Source organism: Cebus imitator, unplaced genomic scaffold, assembly GCF_001604975.1.
Source record: "Cebus imitator isolate Cc_AM_T3 unplaced genomic scaffold, Cebus_imitator-1.0 Scaffold222, whole genome shotgun sequence".
Classification (NCBI taxonomy): domain Eukaryota; kingdom Metazoa; phylum Chordata; class Mammalia; order Primates; family Cebidae; genus Cebus; species Cebus imitator.
This window is the reverse complement of record NW_016107537.1, coordinates 644777-664763: the sequence shown is the minus strand read 5'-3', so window position 1 is coordinate 664763 and position 19987 is coordinate 644777. Positions and strand designations below refer to the sequence as shown.

General features: G+C 49.6%; 1 protein-coding gene across 6 annotated transcripts in view; it reads right to left on the bottom strand.

The window, feature by feature from the left end:
* The window catches only part of PAX8 (paired box 8), a 58787-nt gene that overhangs the window by 5355 nt on the left and 33445 nt on the right, over positions 1–19987 (bottom strand). For 2 of the 6 annotated variants that reach the window (XM_017549791.2, XM_017549793.2), the window contains exons 5-10: positions 19072–19160; positions 18561–18683; positions 18102–18277; positions 13278–13398; positions 12648–12854; positions 4686–4787 (exon numbers count right to left, since the gene is read on the bottom strand). In XM_017549791.2, the coding sequence (XP_017405280.1) occupies positions 4686–4787; positions 12648–12854; positions 13278–13398; positions 18102–18277; positions 18561–18683; positions 19072–19160 (818 nt within the window). The remainder of the gene's footprint in view (positions 1–4685; positions 4788–12647; positions 12855–13277; positions 13399–18101; positions 18278–18560; positions 18684–19071; positions 19161–19987) is intronic. The other 4 variants (XM_037727185.1, XM_017549795.2, XM_037727186.1 and 1 more) reach the window with 4 other exon arrangements.

Below are 19987 nucleotides of genomic sequence, written 5' to 3'. Positions count from 1 at the left end.
TACCGAGCACCTCAGTCACATGGAACCTGGGGCAGGGGATGGGGCTCAGTAGGTAGTGTACACCTGGGTGTGGCATCTTCCCGTCACCGGATGTGCCTACCTGCTTGCAGTTACAGCAGATGAAACATCTCTGCCCCCGATGAAAGGCCAACCCTGCCTCTGTGTTCTGCATCAAGGATTTGGTCCCTTCAACAATCTCATTTTCTTTTTCATCAGTCTCTCCCTTCACCCTGCAGACATGCTCTGCTATCTTCTATCTTTAAAAATCCCCTTCCTACCCCACATTCCTCTCTAGCTACCAGTGCCTTTCTCTGTCCTGATTTCTGCCTTCACCTTCTTATCCCTTCCCACACGCTAGCTCTGATCCCTTCAAATCCCCACAGTCTCTAATTCCATCATTCCAATGGTCACTTCTGTATCCACAATTCCCTTAACTTTTTAGCTCATCCCTCTCTCCATGCCTTTGGGCTTGTGATGCCCAGTCTTCTGTTTGTTTTGTAACTCAGTTTTCTTTCCTACTCATTCTCCTTGCCATTCCTTCTCTGTTAAAGCTCTAAATCATTTCAAAGAACCCCAGGCTTGGTTTCTAGCAGTCTTGTCTAATCCGTTGGCATTAAATGACAGCTTTGTGCAATGGCTGAAGTTTATACTCTGGTCAGGACTCTTTGCTGGCTTCAGACATACATGATGTGCCTACTAACTTACTAAAACTGGATATTTAGTAGGCATCTCAATCCTAACATGGCCCAAAAAACTCTTGATTTCCACTTGCCCTCTACTACATAACTTCCCCTCCTGGTCTCCCACATATATACTTGCCACCACCATCCATGCCCAAACCTACAGGTGATCCTTGTTTCCTCCATTTCCTTATCCTGACAGCCAATCCACCAGCAAGGCTTGCTGGCTTTTCATCCAAAATATATTTCCAGGGTCTCTTTTTTCCTCCTCCACTGCCAATTTCCTAGCTCAAACCACTGTCATTTCTTGCAAGAACTATTGCAACTGTCCCCTAACTGGTCTTTGTGCTTTCTCTCTTGACTATCTACAGTTCATTTCCCCAGAGATCAGAGTGGCCTCTTCAAACTTGACCCAGCCATTACCAATTATGTGCTACCTGCTAAGCTAGTTCCTGCCTTAGGCCCTTTGCTCTTGCTGTTCCTTCGGGCCAGGGATGGTCTGTCCCAGTTTACCACTTGGCTGGTCATTTTGAACACCTTCTCAGAGAGGCCTGCCCTGACAACCCAATCTAAAGTAGTTATCTCCTTACCCTGTGTATCTTTATTACATCATCCCATTTGATTGTCTTCACAGACAATAAATTATTATGTTTATACATTCAATGACTTATTTACTGTCCATTTCTCTTCACCATTAGGTTGTAAGCTCCAAGAATAAAGGAATCTGACTTATTCATGTCTGTATCCCAAGCATCCCATATAATAGACCTTCAATCAGTATTTGTTAAGAGAAAAAAGTGGCGAATGGATGGAAGGATGCAAGGATGAATGAAAGCGTGAATGATTGAAGGACCGATGATGAAAGGATGGACGGGTGAAAAGATGGATGGAAAGATGGATAGATAAAAGGATGTATAGAAAGATGGATAGATTAATGGAAGAATAGATTGAAAGTGGGATGAAAAGATGGATGTATGAGAGGATGGATGGGTGGAAGGATGGATGATGAAAGCATTGATGAATAGATTGATTAAAGGATAGTTATATGAAAAGATGAATGGATAAATGAATATGGATGGAAAATAAAAGGATTGATGGAAAGATGGATGGATGGAAAGAGATGATAGATAACTGGAAAGACGGATGAATTAAAAGATGGATGGAGGAGCCAGGCGCAGCGGCTCATGCCTGTAATCCCAGTACTTTAGGAAGCTGAGGTGGGCGGATTGCCTGAGGTCAGGAGTTCGAGACCAACCTGGCTAACATGGTGAAACCCCATCTCTACTAAAAATACAAAATTTAGCCAGGCATGGTGGCAGGTGTCTGTAGTCTCAGCTACTCAGGAGGAGGCTAAGACAGGAGAATTGCTTGAATCCAGGAGGTGGAGGTTGCAGTGAGCTGAGATTGCACCACTACACTCCAGCCTGGGTGACACAGCAAGACTCCATCTCCGAAAAAAAAAAAAAAGATGGATGGAGAGTCAGAAGGATGGGTGGGTGAAAGGTGGAAGGTGGAGATGGAGGGATGGATGATAAAAGATGGAAGGATAGATGGGAATGGGAAAATGCATGGATGTGTAGAAAAATGTATGGGAAGATGAAAGAGTGGAAAGGAAGACAGATGACAGGATGGATCCAGATATCTGGAGCTGCTGGTTCTTCTCTAGAACTGGTTGAAAATCATTGACTGTGTTAATGGAGCCAGAACAAAAAATAAGATAGATAAGATAAGATAAGATAAGATAAGATAAGATAAGATAAGATAAAAGAGAAACAGAAGGCAAACAGACTAGGGAAATCTGTCCTAGCCCTTTTCCTGTGCTGCTGTCTTGAGGCTTGTGTCTTTATTTCTGGTATGGTAGGAGCAGTATGGTATAGTGGAAAGAGTCTTAGACTTGAAATTGAAAGAACTGTGTTTGCATAATTCAACCACTTAGTATGACTATGACCCTGAGCACACCACTTTGCTTTTGTTTCAGTTTCCTTATCCATAAAACTGGGATAGTATCAGCCTCTCAGTCTCACGGTCAGGGTAAAATTAGAAATAAAGTTATATGTATTTGAATGGCCAGACATGCAGAAGTGCAGAACAAGCAATCACTTCTTCCTTCCACAACAGATTGTTGAATGTCTTTGGCATGCCTTGCTTTGAATATTTATCATGTACCTAACATGCATGCGATAGATGCTCAATGAAAGTTTATTCACTTTAATTGCAGGAATCCCCATTCAGTCAACTGGGAGATTGCAGGCAGTGGTAAGAGATGGACATATAATTTTTCCACAAAAAATTCTTTAAGAAATCATTTGTGCAGTGCTGTTCCTAGGAACCAAGTGATTCATTTAAATAGTACTGTATTTTCTAAAAACTGATTTCATGAACTTACTGGAAGCCCAACCACAGTGTAGGGCAAGGTCCCTCCTTTGTGGATTTCACTTGCAGTCAATGTCCTAGCTGTGCTATGTTTTTCTTTTTCACAGCATTCACTCAGGATTCTTTCTGGAAACAACCTGGGGGACTTTGATGAGAGGCCCACGCTTTCCAGCTTCCTCACAGGTCAGACTCTGGGCCCCAGGAACCCCTTGCCCTGGGCCTGCCCTCAGGGAATGATTCAAAATTAAGAAAAAAGCCTTGTGCTTTATGTTTCTTCCTCCTCCTCTAAGCAGGCGGCAGGGGAAGGTGGAGGGGTTGGAATGGGAATCAGGGGAGCCGACTGGAGCCTGGGATTTTGATTGAGAGGCCCCATTATCCACACTCTTAAAAAAATAACCGAATCTTTTCCTTTTTTATCTTGACCAATCTCATTTCACGCTCCAGAAGAGGAAGGGAGGGAGGGAGGGAGTCCGGGGCCAGGAGGGAGAGAGGAGTCAGTATTCTGTATTTTCAACGCTGCATTAAGCACATCGCCACGGTAACCAGGCAGCAACAAGTGCCAGCTCAGCAGGTTCCCAGGGAGCACAGAGCCTTTTTCCCTCCCTCCCTCTCTCCCTCCCTTCCCTCTGCCCAGGAGATCCCAGCCCACCTGCCTCTGCATAGGGTGCTCAGAGTGGGTGGCTGGCAAAGATTAACTCCTTCCAGGGAGGAAGGGAAGCAGGCCTGGGTAAATATGCCAAGTCTCTGGGGTCAGAGCTAGAGAGGCTGGCCTAGGACTGGCATGGGGGTCACAGATGCCTTGAGTTCAGAGCTCTTTCCAGAAACTCCAGGTCCCAGGCCTTTCTGACCAGTGAAAATGGCTCTATTATGCTTCCTCCATCCCAAAGTCTTCCCTATATGGCTCCTAAAAATTTGAGACTTGCTCAGAGAAACTCCCATTATCTTCATTTGTCCAGAATTGTTAACTTGAATCATCATTGGATGATGAGTGGCAGACAAAGAAACCCAAATGACTGGCAGGCAGGTTCCAGGACAGTCCAAATGAGTATGGAATGCTACTCCAGGCTCATCTCATTGTCTATGGAACTCTGAGAGTACCTAGAACCCAGGTCCTATCCATGCAGGGTTGAGTGAGAGTGATGTGAAGCATATATTTCATCATTATCCTCATCAATACCCTTCAGATTCAGATTTTACAGAAGCAGAAAACTGGGATTCATCAGACTTAAATCACTGGGAGACCAGCTCTGTTTGACGGCAGGGCTCATCTTCCACTCAGTGTTTTGGGGCCCTTAGAGCGTTCTACCTTTATGCCCACTGATTTACTGGAAGAAGTGGTGGAGCTTGGATTTGAACATACGTCTGTCTCAGCCCCTCCCTTTTCATCATGGAGGGTAATGTGGCAGACCTGAGAAGACGGAGGCCGAGCTGGGGCAGGTTAAATAGGGAGTCAAGACTGCACTGGGACATTGTCTCCAGGCATTTACAAGAAGACGCCTCCTTCAGTCCATCCTTCAATGCCCTTCGGGAAGTCTATGAATAGGGGACAGTATGCCTCTTGTCCCTCGTGTCCCACCTTGCTCCAACACTTCCTATTTGCAATACTCCCCCTCCTGCCGGCCCTCTCCTTACCTGCCACCATGCCTGCGATGGCAGAGGAGGCATAGCTGCCCTGTCCGCTTGTGGGGATGTGGGGTGGGTATCCGGGCAGCGTGGGCCCCACCATCTCTCGCCCTGGAAAAGTACAGTGAAGAGTCATCAGTTGAACCATGGGGGCTCTTATATGTATCATCTCACTCTCCTGAGGCTCTCCTCCTCCATGCCATTCACACCCTCTCCACAGCCATTCCCCAAATCCACTTCCTCTTGCCCCCCTCCTCCTCTGAGCCCAAGTTCTTGTTACCTCTGTCTGGTCTTCTGCAGGACAGAGGCTCCACCATGCAGGGAGCACTCACTACTGCAGTCTCACATTGTTTCCTGTTCTCCATTGGTTTTATTTAAGTGATTGTTATCTCATGAACCCACAAGAATGTCCTGGTATTGGAGGCTGAGGCTATGTCATCTGTTCTTTGTTATCCCCCACAGCAGCCAGCAGAGCAGTGGGTACAGCTGGCCTCTGTAAGTACATTTGAGGTCCCTTGACTTAGAGCTCATCCCTTTTATCCTGGCTCTGAGGAGAACTAAGAACAAGACTCTATGAAAGCATGGCATGTATGTGGCGCACTGACCCATCACTATTTTGGGGAGGACCTGTGACAGACATTACTGTCACATAATCAACCACTATAACATTTCCCATTGAGAAGAGGGGGCCTTCCAAGTAGATGCAATCTGTCAGAGTTGTAAGGGACAGGAAACTGATTGGCTAACCCCGATTTAGAAGGAAATGTGGCTGAGATATTTAGCTTTTACATCACCATGAGCCACATATCTGTCAATTCTATTTCGAAAAGAACCATTTTTGGCAAAACAAACACCAATCTCTCTGTTTATCTATAGCTTGTGGGTCACACTCCCACCTTGGTGACACCAAGTCAGCTCTATAAAGACCTCATTTCCTGGCTCTGCTTCTCCTCTACATCGAGAAATCACTTTCCCATTTTGGAGACCCCAGCTGACCTGGTGACCATCTCCCCCATCTACCATACATAACAATAAACATAAACATAACCCCTTGCCCCTGCCCCTCTTCTGTTGCTCCTGTGTCCTGCAGGCCCCAACCAGACTCTCCTTCACCCCAAGATTCTTGGCAAGGTGACAATACATCCTGGTTTGCCAAGGTGTACCCAGGTGATGACCACTATCCCAGCATATTTATTAATAATGCCCATTTCACTTTCAAAATGTTCCAGTTGGGTTAATGAATTGTGTGCTCATCCTAGTTCTTGGTGATGTTTACAGAGTTTCTCAGTCTCAGTGATATTGGCATGTTAGGCTGCACAATTCCTCACTGTAGGAGGCTGTCCTGTGCACTGTAGGATGTTTAGCAGCATTTCTGGCCTCCATTCAGTAGATACCAGCAGCAGTTTTCACCCAGGGTGACAACAAAAATGTCTCCAGACATTGCCATATGTCCCCAACAGGAGGTAGTAGGGGCAAAATTGCTCCTGGCTAAGAACCATTGTGTTGGGCTATGACTGTTTTCCCCAAATGCCTTCTACCTCTTCCATTCTGGGGGCTACTTTTTCCTCCCAGCACTTATGTGAGACCCTGTTAACCAACTTACCAAATTCATCTCTTCTATGGCACTGCTTGTTCAACTTTCTGCCTATCAGACCCCCCCCAGGTCCTTCATACCTCAGCCCCTTCAAGGGGTGCCTGGTCATGACAGAAGAGAAGGCCCCATGACATCCTGTAAGTAGCTAATTCTACAGTGATTACCTCCTCCTTATCTCTCTTTCTGAGGATTCCCCAATGTTCATTCACCAAATACCTATTGAGTAAGTACTACATTCTAGGCACTTTTCTAAGCACTTGGGTATATGGCAGAAAGCCAGAATGCTAAATTAGCAAGGCCAGGCACCAAATCAAGAAGGGACATAGGCTGGGATAGGCATTTGGAGCCAAAGCCCAAGGGGTCAATGAGCAAGACCAGGCACACTTCCTCTAGAGGGTAGGGCCTGGGAATCAGAGGGCCTGGGTTTCTTATACTGCTTCTGTGGCTAGTTTTCTGAGTGCCCTTAGATAAGCCTCATGTGTGCCCCAAGACTCAGTTTCTTCATATGCAAAATGGGAAAAAATAATATAGGCTTAGGCACCTTATTATAATTTCTATGAGGTTATCGGTAGAATTCAGAGCCAGGGTTTCATGCTACAGGTGGACATGGATTAGTGCAATGGACATATTGTAGAAATGGTTATATGCCAATGAACTCCTATAGAATAAAGAGCCATCAGTGTTTATTGTTTAAAACTGTGCAAACGTTTTGGCAAGCCTGAACACCACCTTCTAATTTGTTTGACTATTCCTGCAGTGTCCAGCTGTGCTTGGCGTGGGACCAAATGGGGTGAAACTCACTAGAATTCTACAGGGGGGTCTCAGTTCACCTGACACAAGGCCATCAAGGGAACAAATAAAGGACTGGAAACACAGGAGGGGGAAAGAGAATTTTAAGATATTTAGATGTAGACGGAGAAATATACAGAAGCTATACTGAGACGAAATCTGAGCTTTCTGTGAAGAATACAACACAATAGATCCTTAAACTCAGCTCCCTTGGCTCTCAGATGAAGCACTGGCTAGGCGAGAGGGTAAGAATGATAGGAAGTCTGTGAGAGCAGGAGCACATGGCGTGGATAGGTGGTGAAGGGAGAGCGATGGAAGAGGGTGGTGGCTGATTCAGGCCTGCTTCCTTCTTTTCTCTTCCCTCCCTACCTACTTCCTCCTCTGTGAGAGAGAAAGATAAAGGGAACTCTAGATCCAGGCCGGACCCTGGATGAAGGACAGCACTTAATTCTCTGAAACACATCTTGCTGCCTGTCACTTAAGGAACTAGTTTAGATTTCAGCGTGTAAACTGGATTCAGCTGACTACTTGATTGACCGGTAGGGGCTTCCTGGCACCTGGTATGGAGAAGGATTCTGAGGCACCGGTGTCTGCCATGATGGGGGGTTGGGGGGGACAGTGGGAGGTGGTCTTGGCTCCAGGTGACCTGTTTGCTGGTGCTGGCCTTGTGCCCTGCAGGGTGCTTCTGGCCTGGCAGCTGTGGCCCTGCACTCCCCTCCCCCGACCTCATCCTGTCCCCTCCCTTTCCACTACCTGAGCCTAGCAGAGTAGCAGGCAGAGTTCCAGTGTGCATACTTCCTTACAACACAGCTGAATGTGGTCCAAGGTGCCCCCATGAGGCTCCACCGCATGAGAACTAGCCCCCACGTTGCTCTCACAAATGGAATTCATCAGTCTTACTCCTCTGTATTCTAAGATTTTAATCTTCATCTCCCCTCAGTCACCTATTGTCTTCCCAATGGTATAGAGGTTTCTGAATCAAACATTAGAACAGACGCCTAAGGCTTCCTCCCACGAAAGCTGGTCTTCCTGAAAAGACTGGTAAGACTTTCTTCAGGACGGCTGTCACCCAGACTGTGGGACCATAAACTCTCCCAACAGCCCTGCAAAACTCTTTGCTCCAATTGCTTAAATGCATAGTTTCTTCCAAAAAGCCAAGAGCCTTGCAAGCCTTCTTAGAAACAAAACCACAGAAGCCATGACGTGGAAACATTCCATCATGGCCTAACCGTGCCCTCTTATCTACTTCTCTGTTTTTAAGACTCTTCATCATAAAATATCCCTACTGTGAATTCCATCTCCTCTACACCCAGGTATCCTTCCAATGTGGTCCTATTTTTAAGAAGTGGACATAAAACACAGGCCTATGTTGACTGCTTATGGAGTGGAGTTCTCTAAGAAAACGCTAGCTGCCCCCACCCCTTGAAATATTGGTAAATATTCTAAGTATTGGTAGAGACCAGGATCAGAAAGCTATTGCCTGGAGGAATTCAGAGGGTAGAGGTGATTTCAGACTATTTTATTCACCCTCTTTGAAGTCTGCCCTCCATATAACCCCTTTTCAATTCCTTATCTTGTTCTGATAGCAAGGAGAATTTATGGCAACCCAGAAATCTCTTTGGCAGTACTAAATATAATTTTGTACAAAAGGATGGAGGAGGGGAATGGACTCTTTGATGATAAAACCTAACTTAGAGCTTTCCTTTGAGTTGAGCTGGAGTCAGTCCCAGAGCAGCTGGGACCAGGATGGCCTCGACATTGCTGTCTTGGCCAGTGTGTTGGGACTCCAGACTGGGGTTTCCAAAGGGAACCGGCAGCAATGTTAGTGGCAATCTTGCTATTCCCCAAACGCTGCTACTTCCTCTTTCTTGGCTGACTGGGGACAAGCTGAGACTCAGGAGGATAGTCACTCTGGAAATCACAGTGTCAGAGCCACGGGGCCGAAAGAAGTGGCTCAGAGAGAAACCGTGAAGCAGGTAAAGGAGTCGCAGGAGATGGCAGCGAGGGTCCTTGGGAGTCACTCAGAGGGCGTGGAAGGTTCACGCAGGTTAAAGTTGAGCTGATTATGGGACGAAATCTCACTGGGTCCTCCCTCCTCTCCCCTGGTCTGCAGTGTTACCTAGGAATATTGTGGCCTCTGCTTGCCTGCCTTCCTTCCTTCCTTTCTCCCTCCCTCCCTTCCTCCCTCCCTCCCTCCCTTTCTCCCTTTCTCTTTTTCTTTCCTTTTCTTTTTTTCTTTCTTTTGAGATGGAGTTTCGCTCTCGTTGCCCAAGCTAGAGTGCAATGGAGGAATCTTGGCTCACCGCAACCTCCATCTCCTGGGTTCAAGCAATTCTCCGGCCTCCGCCTCCCGAGTACCTGGGATTACAGGCATGCGCCACCAAGCCCAGCTAATTTTGTATTTTTAGTAGACACGAGGTTTCTTCATGTTGGTCAGGCTGGTCTTGAACTCCTGACCTCAAATGATTCACCCGACTTGGCCTCCAAAAGTGCTGGGATTACCTCCTTCTCTTTCTTTCAAATTCACCTCTTCTTCCCTTGGGTAGGTCTTCAGCCTCCTCTGCTCTTGGAACCATTCCCTTCCTAACCTTCTCCCACCCCGTCATGTCCTCCCAGTCCTCTCACCATGGCTGAGCCACATGTTAGATATTGAGGTCCAGTCTTTACCAGAGGCCTCAGGTGGACAGTCTGTAAGCAGCTCCAGGACAACACTCTGAGCTCAGCATGGGCACCAGCCATCCCCCCGCTTGTGCCTGATCCACTTTCTGACTTGCTTCCTACTCTTGGCCATCTGCCTGGATCCCAGTTCCTACAAGCCTAGCACTCCTCACTCTTCAGAGCCACTGCCTCTGTGTTGAATTGTCAACCCTTGGGCTAGGGGGCTCTGTAACCAGCCAGCAACCTTCGAAGTGCTCACACCTGCACTTCAGCATCATCTGGGCCTGGGTTGAGGGCCACCTGCCTGACGGACATGCCGGTGCTGCAGATTTGGCTGCCGGCTTCCTGCTGCCTCCATGACCACCAGGTGTCTGCTGCCAGCGGCTTTGTCCCATGGATTGGGTGACCTCTCAGTCCTGCAGTTGGCCTGGAGAGTGGGTATGGCTACTACATTAACAGCTGACAGTAGTTGGAAGCATCACCTCTGACTGCATGTTGACAGGGGATGCTTATAGCTCTAACAGGATGACAGGGAGGGGACAAAGTGTGAGGGCTTTGGGAGCAGGAAGTTTGCCCTGGGCTGTTCCAATTACACTTAGACAACAGCCTACGTCTGCACTCTGATGCTTCTATCCGCTGCCTTCCAGCCGCCCTACATCCTTCCCTCTCCTTCAGCTGGTCCTGCCAAGCCTCTCTGTGGCTTGCACAGCAACTGCTCCCCATCATCATGAGTACCACCACACCCTCACCCCTTGCCTGCTCCACAACCATCCCCAGCCTTGGCCCACCATTCTCAGGAGATATTCAGGCTTGTGTATCTCCCTGTAACTGATGTGAGCCTCTTCTGCTCAGCCCCTCCCCTCCCTTCCCCTCCCCTCTCCTCCCCTCCCCTTCCCTTCCCTCCCCTCCCCTCCCCTCCCTTCTTTTTCCCTTCCCTCCCCCATTCCCATTTTCTCTGGCTGACATAATTTTACTCAGCTCACAGATTTTTCTCCTCTAATCACTTTGGTCAAAACAAATGACCCATCTCTGCTGACTTCACCCTCTTGAATTCCTGAACTCTGCGTCAACATTTTCTTCCTTGCTTTAGACCCTTAAACACCATCTCTCTGCTCGCATACTAGGTGTCCATCTCTTCTAAGAAAACTCCTCACATTAGGTGCAGGGATGCACAGAGGAAAAAAAAGAAAAAAACAACCCAGGTGCCAGACAGACAGAAAATGTAGAGCCAGTTATAAAAAAAGGGTCCATGGACTTGTATCACATGATCTTGTGGTTTCTCTGGGCTGGTAGAGGTCTTGCTCTTCTGGGGCAGTGGTTTTCAAGTTCAAAGGCCTTCTACGGGCAGGGGCCCCCTTCTAAAAGAGAGTTCTTCAGGGGTCTGGTGAGGATACATGGCTTCTGTAAAAGGCTTCATTTCAAGAGATCATTGAGAGGCCCAGGTTTGAAACCACTGGTCCCAGGTATACTGTCTGACTCTGGGCTGCCTCTGTGACACGTCTCCTACACCCACCCCTACACTGGTCTCTGCTGTAGCATCTCAAGGTCATTGGGGTAGGGGGGTGTGGGAGGCATTTACTCTGTCACTAAATAACCACACTCCTTGGAGACAATGGCAATATTAAAGAGATTCCTCCAAAGCTGAACTGAGAGCTAGCCAGCTTCCTCCCTTGGTCCTGGGCCCCCACTGGGCCCACAATTAAAATAGTTCTATCCCTGTGGAAGCCCTTGAGGTATCTGAAGACCGCACGGGTCTCTACTCCCCACTTTCACTGCATCTCAGGCCCTCTCTAGCCCAAGCCAAGCACTTGACTCTCAGCCATTCCTCAGGCCCTGGCTGGATGGGCAAAGGTCCTTCTGCCAGGGGGGTCCCAGCTCCCCTTGAGGTCTGACTTATGGAGTGCAGGCCCAGGCCTCGGCCAGCTGCACATGGTGCTTCCACCCAGAAACCTTGGCAGGGACCTTTTCCTCCCTGGGCCGGTTTCCTCATCAGCATAAGCGGTTTGCTCTAGAGACTCCCTCAGGTGCTTCCAGCTTTATTTATTTGTATGTTTTTATTTTTTGAGATGGAGTCTTGCTCTGTTACCTAGGCTGGAGTGCAATGGTGTGACCCTGGCACATCACAACCTTTGCTTCCTGGGTCAAGCAATTTTCCTGCCTCAGCCTCCCCCGTAGCTGGTATTACAGGTGCCTGCAACCACACCCTGCTAACTTTTTGTATTTTAGTAGAGACGGGGTTTCACCGTCTTGGCCAGGCTGGTCTTGAACTCTTGACCTCGTGATTCACCTGCCTCAGCCTCCCAAAGTGCTGGGATTACAGGTATGAGCCCCCACACCCAGCCGGTGCTTCCAGCTTTAAATATTTTGAGGCAGTTGAGGTTCCTGATGGGAAGTCTGCCACCCCTCCACTCTCAAGTTGCAGAATCACTGAATTGATCGTATTTAACAGATGTCTGACTGTCATCCCGGTGACACTGTTAAGCTAGATATGAAGATAGCTACGTCACAGAAACACAGCTGGGTCTGACCCTTGGCCTTTTTAGAAATTTGATCCAGAAACTGGCTCCAAGGCCAAAGCCTTTTTCCCTCCAAAATGTTCATTTTTCCTTCTATTTATTTATGTGTTTACCAAGACCAAGTGTCCCTGTGTTACAGCACCTGGCTCCCGGCCTTAGGGTCCCTGCTCTTCCGTGGGGTTTTGGGGTGGTGTATCCCACTCCCTGGCACTCCCAGAGCATCCGCCCCTTCCGAGCGTGTCTTCGCCGTCACGGAGAACCTCACGTTGGCATCTCCAAAAGTGGCGGAGGAATTAGGGAATAGGGTGGTGGTGGACGTGATTGGGGCCAGAGAGGGGGCTGGCGGTCGGCCCTGAGTACCCCCCCCCCAACCCACCGCAATGCCTGCATGGCCCCGGGACCTCCCTGTCGTACCTGAGAGGAGGGCCTGGCCCGTGAACTGCCCGTACACGGAGGCAGCATGGGGAAAGGCATTGAAGGGCGGGACCGAGGCACCGGCTGGGACCCCGGAGCCGACTTGCTGCAGATCCAAAAAGGCGGAGCTAGATAAAGAGGAAGGGGTGGAGCTAGAACTGGACACCTCGGGGGTTTCCTGCTTTATGGCGAAGGGTGAATGAGGATCTGCCGGAGGGAGGGAGACAACAAGGAGAGAGGGGTGTGAGATGACGGGGCGGGAACATGCACAAACCAAGCCATGAGATGTGGAGGGTGCGGGCGGGGCGCGGGGCAGGCAGGCCCGGCTGCTGTCAGGGTCTGGGCTGGGGAGCCGGGGCCCACGAGGTGTGGTGGGGGGGGCGGGGAAGAGAGAAGCTCGACCTCCCTGCTGTGCTTCTGCTGTGAAATGGAGAGACTGGGAAGGAGTGTGTGTGCCCGCCTTTCCCGCAGGAGGGAGTGTGGAGACCCAGGAGCGGCCTAGGGCTGGCCCAGCCAGCACAGCCCACCTCTCCTCTCCAGGCCAGGCCCCACATGCCTTGCGCCTGCCAGCCAGCCAAGCTCTACCGTCCCCCGCCCTCCACCTGGCCAGGGAGACTCCGGGCGTCATACCTGCCACCACGGGGTAGGTCTGGTGAGTCGAGAGGTTGCGCCCCAAGGGCGTGTTGGAAGGGGTCAGGGTGGCCTTCCCGTCGTCCAGGGTGCTGTTGAGCAAGGGCAGTGGGTAGAGGCCCTGGGGAGCAAAGAGAAGTCAGCGCACAGAGATGATGCAGGCTGGCCTTCCTGCAGACCCTCAGCCTGTCTTAGCACTTGACCACCTTCATCTCTCCAGGAGATTTCCTCGTCATTCCCTTCTTCCTTTACATTATCAACTCCACTCAGCACATTTCGTTTGTCCTCATTGTCCTCCCGCATCCCTGGGCTTCAAGGCCAGCTGGTGGCATGGGTGCCCAGGCGTGGGATAGAGGGTCTCTGCCAGAGGATCACACTCTGGCCGGATGGCTGGTCTCCTTCCTTGTTCACCACACTGTTGAGACCCACAGAGTACAGGACGGTGCCAAGGACCCGAGCAGTCTCTGACTGCACTGTTCAGGGTGCTCCCATCTGTTAATTTAGTCTTCCCCAGATAGGGAACCCAGGCACAGAGGTTTAAGAAACGTGTCCCACTTCCATATGGGGCAAAGACAGGAGTCAGACTCAAGGGATCTGAATGCCTCTCCTCTAAACCACTGTCCTAAACTGGGTGACATAAGGACCACCTCTTATAATTGCAAAGAGTTTTCATCAGAGCTTTGCCTCTGTTGTCCTGGTGGAGTCCCCCCGCAGCCCTGTGACATGGGCGAGTAATACTATGTCTGTTTTTTATATGTGGAGCCTAGAGCTCAGAGAGGTACATGGCCCAGTTTTGTGCAATGAACTGGGACTAAACCCAGGATTTTGGCTGTGGACCCAGGTGCTTTACCCACCATGTGGATTTCTTCTTTTCTCTCTCCACATCCAAACAAATAGAAGTTCAGCTTGAAAATGATATTTAGAGTTGTTTTTGTTGGAAACACTCTTTATCAAGCACCTAAGACCTCATTTTAGATGCCTTCCCTTGCCAGGAGCACAGCTATGGCCTTAGGTACTCCTTCCAAAAAGAACTTGTTTAACTAAAGGCAAATGTACCTCATCCTCACCATGGCCTCCTCCTAGGGAGATAGCACAGAAAAAAGAACACACCCATTTTCCACATACCATCATGCACGTCACATACCCGCTACGTGAGATGTGCAAAGCTGAAATCAGGGAATGCTCAGTGGTTACATAACAGTGCCACCAAAAGCAATTGTTTTCAGTGATTTCCATGGAGCTGGGTTCTGCAAAGATCCACAGCATTTTCCGGTTGCACGCTGGGCACTTTTGGAAGCTACAATCAATTCTGGAGGCCACCAGGGCACCATTAGCACATAGCAGCAATTACTGACTAAATGGTGTTCTGGTTCCATGCCTTCCGAGGGGGCCCACTTAGAGGCAGGGTGGAGTTGCTTAGGGCCTTGCTTTTTTTTTTTTTTGAGACAAAGTTTCACTCTTGTTGCCCAAGCTGAAGTGCAATGGCGCAATCTCAGCTCACTGCAACCTCTGCCTCCCTAGTTCAAGCAATTTTCCTGCCTCAGCCTCCCGATTAGCTGGGATTACAAGCATGGGTCACCACGCCTGGCTAATTTTTTGTATATTTAGTAGATATGGGGTTTAAACATGTTGGCCAGGCTGGTCTTGAACTCCTGACCTCGTGATCCACGCACCTCAGCCTCCCAAAGTGCTGGGTTTACAGGTGTGAGCCACCGTGCCCGGCCAGGCCCTGGCTTAATGAAATTGAACAAAATACCTAATTTCTAGAGTGTAAGAAGAGTTTAAAATGCTTTATGGATGTGTTGTTTTGACAGCAAAATATCTACTCAGAATCCTACAGCTATTTCAAAATCCAAGTAACTTAGTGAAAAAAGAATAAAAAAAAAAAACCTGTACTGTATAGTCAAACCCTTTGGTGATTTTCTATTCAATGGCTGAAAAATCCCAGTGATTATTGGGCTTTTTAACTGGAATTGAACTTGAATTGGGGCAGAGCAGCACAGTGCTTCAGAACTTCAGCGAGTCTGAGCCCTGGTTCTGCAATGACCTGCCAAATAGCTTTAGTCTTCTTGACTGCTCTGAAGCTTAATTTTTCACCTGTATAGGAATCATAGACTCTATGAGGCTGATGTAGGCATTACATGACATTTTATATTCTTATATAAAGTGCTTAGCACTGAATACTTGGTGACAACAGATACCCAGTGAGAGTTATCATAGATACTATTTCAGAATCATGTGAAGAGTCAGACCACATTTTTGATTTCTGTCAATAAACCGATATTCATATTCTGTTGATTTTTTAAATATATTTGTAAAATAGGGAAACAGAGCTGTATGGACTTCTAGCTATTTTTTTTTAGATGGAGTCTCACTCTGTCACCCAGGCCGGAGTGTAGTGGCACAATCTCAGCTCATTGCAACCTCTGCCTCCCGGTTTCAAGTGATTCTCCTGCCTCAGCCTCCTGAATAGCTGGGATTACAGGTGCACACCACCAGGCCTGGCTAACTTTTGTATTTTTAGTAGAGATTTTGCCATGTTAGCCAGGCTCATCTCGAACTCCTGACCTCAGGTGATCCGCCCACCCTGGTCTTCCACAGTGCTGGGACTACAGGTGTGAGCCACCATGCCCGGTCCCCCACTTGTTGATTTTACAGAAAAGATGGCTATGTTACAATCTGTCCTAAGGTTAGGTGTGAGTATTTCTGCTTCTTTCTTGGCTCCCCGAGACAGAGGGTCTTCCTGTGCCCAGGTGAGAGAGCACAGAGTGTTACTTTGGCAGCACAGTCAGTCACCGGAGGTGGGAAAAACAAAGGCCAGGCAGGACATGAGGGGCCTTTGCACTGGCTGGTTCTCCCTGCTCTTTACCGCCCTCCAGGTAAATGACTGGGTGAGTCACAATTGACTGAGGGGTAGTGAATAATTTGTGGACACTGCTGGACCTCAGTCTCCTCATCTGAAAGATGAGTGGTTGGAGAAGTTTAATGGTTTTCAAATGCTTTTTTTTTTCAGTCTCCAAATAAGAACTTACATAGACGCACCGTATCTGAAGCAGGTGACAGCGGACTAGTCTGAATGAAACAAGGGTTGGCAGGCCTAAGCTCCAAAACCTTCTGCTTCCCCAAGCTCTCCTTGTCTTCCCTGGCCTTGGATTATCTCCACAAAACTGGACTAGGTGGTCACAGAGGTCCCTGCAAGCTCAAAGACTCTCTCATTCCAGGATCCCCCATGTTCATATGCCAGCATGGCATGGGGGCGTTTTGTAGCCAAGCAGGGTCCTTTGGGGGGCTTAGGGATGGAGCCAGGAAATGGCTCTGGGACTCAGTGGGTGTCCAGAGTCTCATCAGCAGGGTTTCTTTACTTTCACTGGGCGACTGGTGCCTGCACACTGAGTTTTGCAGGCTTGCTCTCACAGAGCGAGCTTCTTGTAGGCCTCCCCACTGCAGCCCCCTTTCCTTCCTGGACCTGTGTGCTGACTCGTGGGTGAGCACCCAGCTTCTCTCACTGGCTGCTGACGGCCAGCTTTTTCTGCACCCTCGTGGTTGCCACAGTCAAAGCTGATAAAATCGCTGATGCAGATTGCCTGCCCAGCTGCGAGTGCTGGCATGGGGCCAGCAGCCCAGACGGTCATTGGAAGTGGTTGGGCTGGTTATTGGCATCATCTCCATTGTCCCACCCAGTTCTTAAAGGCATATGGGCTTGCCTCACTCCTGCAGCAGATGACGGCATGAGCAAAGAGGGGCAACAGACACCACCCTGAAGACACTCCTCATCTGGTTGACTTGGTGGGGTTAAGGGGAGAGAAGATGTGACAACCGGGGACTGAGAGCTCGATGGTTCTGCCAGAGCTGGAGTGTTTGTTGGCCTTGGGGGTGGGACCTCTCACATCTCTGTCAGCTTTTCACAGAAGCCAACCTGTTATGATCCATTTCACCTGTCCTGAGCACTAGCAAGAAAAATTCCCTGTAGCTTGTGATTTATTGTTTTGGATTTCCCAACTCATTCATTTGTTCATTCATTCACTATACCATTACTGTCTGTTATTTAGGGGGGCACAATGGTAGGTGCTGGGAATAAAAACAATGTTTCATGTTTCGTGAGGCTTCCCTGTCCTTAAGGAGTCTGCGTGTCTTTGTACCTCTCTGTCTGCTAGATTATTAAGCGACACTGTGAGAGGCTACTGAGAGCAGCACGTGGGACATGCAGAAGTACAAGAGGCAGGAGAGATGATTCATGTCGGAGGAGCAGGGGAGGACTCACAGAGAGGGTGATATTTGAGCTGAGTCATGAAGGCCAGTGGTATTTTTCCATGCAGAGAAGTGGGAGGAAAGGCATTCTGTGCGGAGGGCACACGGCGTGTGAAGGCAGAGAGGTGTGAGCAAGGGTGGCCTGCTCAGGGCCATGAGTAATGCAAGAGCATGGGGTGTGCAGGGTGAGTGGCCGAAGGTGGGGCTAGGAAGGTGACCGAGGTCATTGTGTGGAGGCTTTGTGCTGCTGCTTTGGAGTTGTGGAAGCCGACCTTGAGATCTGGGGAAGACGCTGATGGCAAGAGATGGCATCATCAGGTTGTGCTGCCCTCCCTGAAAGGTCCAGGCTCAACAGTTTAGGGTGAAGGAAACCATGAGGGTTAGAAAGAGAGGAAGATACCAGGGCATCTGCTGAAATAAAGCAAGTGTCAGGCTTGGAGTTGCATGAGGCATGTGCCCTGAGCCCATTGATGCAGCTTCCAGCTACTTTGGTGGCGAAGCGTAGGCTCATTTGGAGAGCACACCTTGCTCCGGCTCCTGCCCGCCCTGCTCACCTCCCAGGGCCCAGCTTCTCACCTGCTCGCCTTTGGTGTGGCTGGGGGAGGCATAGGCCTCCGAGTAGTGCTGCCGCTCAAATGGGCACTCGAGCGGCTCGAGGTGGTGCTGGCTGAAGGCGTCCGTGCGAAGGTGCTTTCGGGGTCCACTGCTGCTGCTCTGTGAGTCAATGCTCAGCCGGCAGCTATCCTGGTCACCTGGTACCCCCGGGGCAGGAAGAAAGCTTTTAGGGGACCTATCTACTCATCTCCTAGCCCAAAGCAGAGGACTGACTCCAAGCTGACCCACTGTGGAGGGAGAAAAAGGGCCAGCCACCTGGGCCCAGGAGCCTTGGCCAGCTGAGGGACAGAACAAGTGACAATCTCATGCAGAGCCGCTACAAAGTCCCATGCCATATGTGGAAGGGCTTCTGTCCCCCTCAAAGCCTGAGGAAACTGCCCTCGTGCACCCCCAACTGCCATCCTGTCCCCCAGCACTCACTGTCATCCATTTTCCTCTTGTCACCGCCAGGCTGAGCGATGCCCAGGAGCCCATTGATGGAGTAGGTGGAGCCCAGGGAATCCGACTGGGGTGACTCCGGGGGAGTTACAGCTGAGCTGGGGACTGCGGTGGGGGGAGAGGGAGAGGGTCAGGGGGTGGAAGTGACACCCCTCACAGCCCCTGCTGCCGCTGTGGAGGAGACAGCAAACCGAGCCATGGACTAAGTCCTGGAGGGGCTCAGGTCCTTCCTCCAGGGGGCCTGCTGGCGGGAGGGGTTCTTGGTGTCAGAGCTGTCTCAAGTGTTTGCACCTCTCCATAGTTCAGTGAATCTGCCCTGGGAACAGGCCAGGCTTTGTTGCAATGGCACAACTCAGGCACATGGGTTTGTGAGTAGTGCTGTGCACGGCTATGTCTGTGTGGGTGTGTCTGTGTGTGCTCTGTGTATATGTGGGTCCGCCAAAGGGGAGGTGTACAGGGGGATGTGTGTGTACCCAGGTCCCTCAGCACTCACTCAGCGTGTGTCCGGGGCTCAGGGACTTGGTGGCCACACAGCTATCCATAGGGAGGTTGAATGGTTGCTGCACTTTGGTCCGGATGATTCTGTGATGAAGAGAAGAAAGGCCGTGAGAGAGAAGAAGGGAAAAGAACTCATGGCTGCCCCAGACCCAGTTGCTTTTTGACACCTCTCTTGGGTATCTTAAAGACACCTGAAACTCAACTGTCCACCGTCAAGCCCGTGACCTTACTCTGTAAGCCTGTTCTCCCCAGTTGTCCGCATTTCATGATTGGTACCATCAGTCACTCGAGGCCAAAGTACAGATGGGGCTTAACATCTGCCTCCCTCCCTTTCCTATCAAACCCATCATTGAGTTCTGTGGTTTGACCTTGTGAACCTCACCAACGCTGACCCTCTCTGCCTCTCTCCATCAGCACCTTAGTGCATGCCATCACCAGCCTTCCAGGGTCACTCACTGGCCCACCCCCATCCCCTCTTGACCCTTTGTAAGTGATTCTCCCTACTGCAGTCAGAGTGGACTTTCTGAAATGCAGGTTGGCCACCTGCTTAAAATCGGCCAAGAGCTTCCCATTGCTTTATGACCAAAGGCAAGAAGTATAACACAGCCCCCAGCCTCTGAAAGGCCACCTCTGCTGACATCTTCAATTTCAGCCTGCCTCATGCTTCCCTGCTCTTTACTGGCTGTCTTTTCTATCCCTCCCTCCCTTCCTTCCTTCCTTCCTTCCTTCCTTCCCTCTCTCTTTCCTACCTTCCTTCCCTCTCTCTTTCCTACCTTCCTTCCTTCCTTCCTTTCTTCCTTTCTTCTTTCCCTCTCCCTCCCTCCCTCCCTCCTTCCTTCCTTCCTTCCTTTCTTTCTTTCTTTCTTTCTTTCTTTCTTTCTTTCTTTCTTTCTTTCTTTCTTTCTTTCTTT